At 46.3% G+C, this 7,489-nt stretch overlaps 1 protein-coding gene and 1 long non-coding RNA gene across 4 annotated transcripts in view; one reads left to right on the plus strand and one right to left on the minus strand.

Annotated features, from left to right (window-relative positions):
- Positions 1-7,489, plus strand: part of Xrra1 (X-ray radiation resistance associated 1) — a 67,036-nt gene that overhangs the window by 39,847 nt on the left and 19,700 nt on the right. For all 3 annotated transcript variants that reach the window (XM_031387511.1, XM_031387510.1, XM_031387512.1), the window contains one exon: positions 7,060-7,188. In XM_031387511.1, coding sequence (XP_031243371.1) covers positions 7,060-7,188 — 129 coding nt within the window. The remainder of the gene's footprint in view (positions 1-7,059; positions 7,189-7,489) is intronic.
- LOC116102633 overlaps positions 1-7,489 on the minus strand; it is a 27,061-nt gene that overhangs the window by 11,804 nt on the left and 7,768 nt on the right. The gene's annotated exons all lie outside the window — the stretch shown is intronic.

Raw genomic sequence — 7,489 nt, forward strand, 5'->3', positions numbered from 1 at the left:
CCTCTCTCTCCCCCCTCTCCCCCTCCCCATCCTTTCCTCTTCCCCTCCCGTCTTCCTTCTCTCTTTCTTTCTTACAAGCCTTTTATTATTCACTCACTGGCCATGAAATATCTGTACTTCTAACGCTCCAAGCAAGCAAATAGATAGTCAGGTGCATTGCTCCAAGCTTTACTGCTGTGTAGAGCCATACCATATTATACAAAATAATTTGCAAGTACAGTGGAAGCATCCCCGGGCTCCTGGTCCTGAGGCTTTAGCTGTGGGCCAATGGAGAGACAGTGGCACAGCTGGGATAGACACCTCAGGAATCTAAGCCATATGCCCCAGACTTTCTGGAGCCTGACCTTAAATGATGCTTTCCCCAGACTCAGAAAGACAAATCCTGCAAGATCTCACTTATACATGAAGTCTGAAACAGTTGACCCCCGCTGGGCATTTAGCTCAGTTGGTAAAGTGCATGCCTAGTGTGCACAAAGTCCTGGCCTCAACCCCCACAGCATAAATTCAGTGCAGTGGCACACAGCTGCAATCATAGCCTCCACAAAGTGGAGGCAGCAGGATCAGATCATCAAGGATACATTGTGAATCTGATGCCAGCTGGGATACATGGGATCCTATTTCCAAAAGTAGGGCAGAGAGTGGCTTAGTGGGTAAACGTTGGGATGCGCTTGTGCACCTACCTGTGACTCTTAAACCCTAGGATAGGGGTAGAGGCAGACAGATTCCAGGGCCAGCCTGCATGCTCAAACAGTGACCTCAGGCTCAATGAGAGACCCTGTCTCACAAGAACAGTGGAGAATGATAGAGAAAGACCCCTGGCATTAACCTCTCTTCCTCCCCCCCCACACACACTGATGCACACAATTGCACTGACATGATCATGTGGACACATGCACCATAGCTACCCCATATGCAGAATTTTTAAAGTTTATTTCATAAATGCTGAAAGTAGAATAAAACAGAGAAAGTTGGGAGTGGAGCATGAGGAGAGGTGAATCAATAAGCATTAAGCTACAGGTATACAGGAGAACTGAGTTCTCATATTCTGTTGTCCACTAGGAAAAGTTATATTGTACAGATAACAAGTATATGCTGTGTATTTAAAAGAAAAATAATCTGAAGGAAATATTTGGAATATTTTATCATGAAATGGTATATATTTGAGAAAATGGATGCACTGGTGCTGGTTTGAACATGATGCAATGTCTATCTTACCAAAGCATCGCACAATACTCCATGGTATATACACTTTAAATGTGTGGTAGTGCGCCACTTTAATCCCAGCTCTCAGGAGGAAGAGGCAAAGGCAGATGCAGGCAGATCTCTGAGAGTTTGAGGTCAGCCTGATCTACAAGTTCCAGCACAGCTAAGGCTACACAAAGAAACCCTATCTCAAAAGAAAGAGAGAAAGAAAGAAAGAAAGAAAGAAAGAAAGAAAGAAAGAAAAAAGAAAGAAAGAAAGGGAGAGAGAGAAAGGAAAGAAAGGAGAGAAAGAGAAAATAAAGAAAAGAGAGGGGGAGAGAGAAAAAGAGAGAAGAAATGAAGGAAAGAAAGAGAAAAGAAAGAGGGAGAGAAGAAAGAAAGGAAGGAAGAGAGAGAGAAAGGAAAGAAAGAAAATAAAGAAAAGAGAGGGAGAGAGAAAAAGAGAAGAAATGAAGGAAAGAAAGAGGGATAGGAGAAAGAAAGAAGAAAGAAATGAAGGAAAGGAAGGATAGAAAGAAGAGAGTGAGAAAGAAAGAAGGAAAGAAAGAAAGAAAGAAAGAAAGAAAGATGTCCATTATTTTCAAAAGCATATTTCTGCCACTTGATGGGGCCATTCTGTCAGACATCTGATTCATAAGTGACTCACATCACATGGCCATTTTGTGTCCTGAGTGCCAGTCTCTGCCAGCACACAGTAGTGAGCCAAAACTGAACTTCAAAAAGAAAATACTGATCAGAATAAGGATGTTACTTAATGATTTCCACTATTTCTATCTACAAAGGGCTCTATTTATAGCATAACCTTGTCAGTCATACATCATCCAAACCAGAACATATTTAAGGGAGAACAAAAGAACAATTGTTTGAGAAAATGGAGAAACTCAGGCTTCCCTTGAAAAACAGGATGTGCGGTAACCCTGTCCATGTGACATGTCTGTTGTTATGGACCTTTTGCACCCAGTGGGCTTGCTGAGTGGGTCACACAGAAGGGCAGCTCTCACTGCACTCTCAGTCTGCTGCAAAACCTTGTCTTGACCACTGGCGTCTCAGGGAATAATTAGTCAGTGGCTTGAACAGCACAAACGCTTTACTTGTAATCTCTGAAACCCAAAGAGACCAGTGAAGCTTTGTGCTTTTTTCTTAGCAACAGGTGGTACAAAGTTCAAGAGTATAGCTCAACATGCTCTAGGTTCCCAAACGCAAGGTGACGGTCCCCAGAATTCTTGTGCATTTTACCTCTTGCCTGTAACCCATTTGTACTATACTAAACCATGGCAGTGGTGGGAATGGGGGAATGGGGAGGTGGGAGTGGTAACTTTTCTTGTCACCAACTCCAATCAGCATGCTGTTTTTTGTGGGACATCAAAATAATTCATCTTTATGGATCAATGGTGATATAGGGCTTGAAGTTAATATGGTCCCGGAGGAAGAGGACACAGGTACACTGTTGTCCCAGTCACATCAAGACAAACTTTTTCTGGAAGTCCTTGTTAGCTGATAAGGAGAAGAAACCGTTTTCAGAGCCTCAGATAGATTGCTGGTGCCTGGAGCTCTGCTGATTGAGCACAGGAAGATTTCACATCCGCAACAGCAGCTGGCATTGGAGTCACCAGGATGTTAAAGATGGACTAATGTACAGTCATTCTTCAAGACCTGACATTTGCACAAGGATGCTTTGCAGGCGGGCCATGTGCTTCAGGAGCCTCTACGTCCCTACTCTTCCCTCTGCAGTGACCTCGGTATACCAGTGGTATTTTCAGTTTACTGTTAGGGAAGGAAAGTTCTGAGAGCTTCAAGGTGGCATTTTTCATAGCAACAGTCCACCAGGTTATTTCATAAACACTGTGGGTGTTCTGTTAGTCAGTCAGTGTGCCTCATTCACGCTGTGGGGGAAAAACTACAAGTGGGCTGAATTTCTAGTCTTCCTCTGGCCTCCATGATCCCCACACTGAATCCTTGCACACGCTCAGAGACTTACACGAGTCTGCAGGCATTGTCTGATGGCTTGGGTAAGTCTAGTTTAACACTGTGGTGGTGGGAAATGGTTTGTGTGGGCGATGCTCAGTGTGGTAGCTACAGTCATAACAAGTACTCAAAATGAGCTAATATGAGGCAAGAACTTGCTTTTCTTTTGCATTTAAGCCCAATTGTATCTAGTTGAAATGCAAATACAGAACCCAAATGCAATGTCCCAATTCTCCCTTTGAACAGCTTAAATCACTTTTTTCTTGTCAGATTCATGTAGATAACCAGAGTCCCTGGTTATCTACATGAATAATTCTAAAACCTTCCTAATTCAACTATTGTAACTAAAATTATTTGAAGTTATTTCTAGTACACATTGCCTTTTACGGTTTAATCCTTCAGTGTCCTAACCTATAACCATGGGCATTTTATTGGGCTTCCATTCTGTGGCATGCTATGTACCTAGAGTTTGGGACCCTCCACTGGCACTACCAACAAACTGTCTGATCAACTTCCCAGCCTGCCTGTCACTTCTACAGTGGGCAGACAGCACTAGGGAGAGCAGCCTTTGGGTCACCTCATTGAACGCAGCTCCCGTAATTCCTCACAGCTTATCAGTTTTCAGGCACCTTAAGTAGATTGTTTTAAAATGAATATATTGCATGGATTCTCTCTTTTATGCCAAAGGAAGTTGGTCCACATTGCTTGTCTTTGACACAGTAAACCTTTCTATTTATTTGGCCAGGTGCCTGGAGCACTCACTATGGCTATTTTCTGATTATTCTAATGACGTGATTTTGAGGTACAGCTTTGAGAATGCTCCATCCCTGTTCACTCGGAGACAGCTTTCCCAGTTATGAGATGAGAGGGGGCTTTGTCTGGCTTACGCCCTCCTGAGGGTGGCCATCCCTTTAGCATCTCTGCTTCTCAATGAATGACCTACTGTCAGTGTGCTCTAGGCTTTGATTCTCCAGACTGTTCAGCCATATTTCAGTTCCAGTGGGATCAGCAAGTACCCTTGAGGGTACCCAACTCCCTCCATTCCTTTTTGGGATTTACGGTCTGTATACTGCTTCCTTGTGGCCTTCATATCTCTTGCTGGTTTTTTAAATGATGCGTCTCTTTGCTTTTTGCTCATTACTCAGCTGGGTATTTTCAGTGGGAAGCCTTGCTGCATAAAGGAAAGCAAGTTCCTACCATTGCTTCCTCCTGTGTCAATCAGCTCTGTGTCGCTGTGACAGAATACCCCAAAGAAGCAAGGACAAGAAAGAAGAGTTCATTTTGGTGTCCCATTCTCCCTAGTTTCTGGCTGTGGCCAGGCAGACTGTCTAATGGAGGGTGCCTTAGAGCACATGTAGTGGTTAGGACACACAGACAGAACATGGGATAGGAACTAGGGACAGATAGACTCTGTTTTCAGTAGTGACCTAAAGTCTTTGCAACAAGGTTTCATGTCCTAGAGTTCCTCTGACTGCTCCATAAAGCCATCAGCTGGCACCAAGCATTTAGCACATGATCCTTGGTGGGTATTTCAGGTCCAAATAGAAACTCGTTACCTGTATATAAGAACTGCAGAGCTGGGCAGTGGTGGCACACACCTTTAATCCCAGCACTTGGGAGGCAGAGGCAGGTGAATTTCTGAGTTCGAGGCCAGCCGGTCTACAGAGTGAGTTCCAGGACAGCCAGGGCTACACAGAGAAACCCTGTCTCAAAAAGCCTAAAATATATATGTGTGTGTGTGTGTGTGTGTGTGTGAGGTAGGGTTACTGAAACAAAAAACAAACAGAGCCCCTTCACCATGGTGATGCTTAAGAGGGACTCGCTCAAGGCTTGACTCCTGGTGTATCCGGTGTCACTGGAGTAGAACAAAGAGCTGCTGTGTACCTTCCCGCTTCTTCTGTCAGGTAGAGATTCAAAATCTATTGAGCAGAATTTGTCTCTCTAGGAAAGGAAAGGTCCCTCTTACTAAAGGCCCCTGTCCCCTCTGCTGCCAGAGCCCTTTCTGAAACCACATCTGCCCTGCCTGCCCTTGCTCAGTCAGAACATGGTAATATCCGTAGAAGTCTCAGTTTTATAGTAAGCCCAAAAGGGGAAAATTCATTATAAGAACCCCAGGAATCTCACAACTGTATCTTAAAGATAAACAGGATCTATGTTAAAAGGTCCAAGGACTAGAGAGCAGCCCAGAATTCTCTCTCTCAGCTTTATGCCTACCTGTCTCTCTAACTGTACCCAGGTATCTTCCCAGCTGGGCCGTGTGTGTGTGTGTGTGTGTGTGTGTGTGTGTGTGTGTGTGTGTGCGCGCGCATGGTGCATGCGCATGTCTGGGCCCCACTGTAGGAAACGTGGCTGCCCAGAGCTACAGAGCCAGGGGCTATTTCTCCTATTGCTTTCCTTTTTCAAAGTTAAAAGCATGGCAGAATCCGTCTCATCGTTCTTCATGAATTCACTTAAGCATTGCCTTTCCTGACCCCACCCCCCCCACCTGCTTCAGGTATAGAAGTTGCCTTGTCATGGGCTCCTCTCTGAGCCTGGAAATACCTGGAGAGGAGGACAGTGCCCCCTTTCTCCCAGTACCTGGCAACATAAACACCTGCTAAGGAAATTCCTGAGGGAACGAACATCTGGACACCTCCCGAGATCCACCTATGAAACATTCATGAGTTAAGGAATAGGAGCAGATCCCAGTGCCTTCATATTTCGTTAGTTCTAAGAGTTTTGTGTACTACACTGACCTTATTCTCTTCCTCCTCTTCCTCTCCATCTCACCCCCCCCCCTCCTCCTCCTCCTGATCCACCCCAATTTTGCACTTGCTTTTGAACCTTTGCCAAGCTGTCTCTAGACCAGGCTTCTCTATCTCCTCACCCTGTAATCCACAAGGGACTTAAAGATGTGCCCAGAAGAGGAGGCTGGTGGTGGGAAGAGGAGGACGGTGGTGGGAAGAGGAGGATGGTGGTGGGAAGAGGAGGTGGTGGGAAGGGTCTGGGCTTGCAGGTCGGACAGAGGCTAAGCTCTAGTTTATTCTCTGCCTCGTGGTAGTTATGAGAGTTTCAGCAAGTTGCTGAGCTTGCAGATTGGAAACCAGGTAGACAGCACCTCTCCTCTGACATCCGCCAAGCATGTGAAGTCCCTTATCACAGTAGGCTTAGGAGAAATGTTGGTTGCCTTACCTATTGCCTGTGTGCTTGTAGCTCCCACATGGACTGTGTGTTTGTGTGTGTCCCCAGTGTCTCTACCCTGTGTGTATGGAATGGGATGTGCAGGGAGGGGTGATACTATGATCTGGGTCATCTGTCCATGGATCTTTAGGACAACCTAGGCCTCATCCCCCTGGAGACAGGAGGTTAGATTAACCGTCACACCTAAATCACCACCACTCCCTGCCTGCCTGTAGACACCAGGGCCTCAGCCTCTTGAATCCCTCTCTCGGGTGTTTTTGAAATTCCTCAAGGGAACCTCGACTACACAGCCATGGTTCAAGCCAAGAGTATATTGTTCCAATGGTTACCAATCCTCAGAATAGGTAACAACAGGTACCCAGCAATCTGCTTTTGGCCAGAGTTGTACAGTATACCATTTGTTGCACAGTCTCTACAATTTGGTCTTGCTTCATTTGCCCTAGAGGTGACCATCAGCACAGCCAGTGGCCCTACTATCCCATCCCTGCCCGGTGTCAGTGGAGCTTTCTCCATTCAGTGGCCTGTGTGGACAAGCAGGACTGGTGGGTGGGAATTAGGCCTGCTGCTCATCTCTACATGGACCTCTTGTGAGCACTAGGGAAGTTTCCAGGCTGGCTAATCCCCGGTCAGCTTCCTATGCTCCCTTCCTCCTGGGGATAGTGGCTCTCGTTCTCTTCCCCAGCTCAGTACCCAAGATCTCTGTGCCCACAGGGAGGCATCTGTGACATCACTGACAAGCAAGAAATACATCCTGAGGTTCCCAGCACTGGAGACCCTGATGCTGGATGACAACAAACTGTCCAATCCCAGCTGCTTTGCCAGTCTGGCTGGGCTCAGGAGGTATTGTCACTGCCTTCCTCATCACTGTTCCCAACCCCTGTGGGGCTCACACCCTGAGGGCTGCATACAGGCTACATGGCACAGGGTGAAGTCCCAGCTCCACCATGTCACTCTGCTTTGTAACCTTGGCCAAGTCCGTTCTCTGAGCTTGACTTGGCAGAGAAGGGCAACATCAGTAAGGTTATATCCGTCAGGTGTAGGATTAGCCATTGCTCAAGACACCCACACCCACACACAAACCCCCACAAACTATACACATAACCTCTACAAACCCCAACCCCCCACACACAACCCCCACAAT

This window comes from Mastomys coucha, unplaced genomic scaffold (assembly GCF_008632895.1).
Source record: "Mastomys coucha isolate ucsf_1 unplaced genomic scaffold, UCSF_Mcou_1 pScaffold21, whole genome shotgun sequence".
Classification (NCBI taxonomy): Eukaryota; Metazoa; Chordata; class Mammalia; order Rodentia; family Muridae; genus Mastomys; species Mastomys coucha.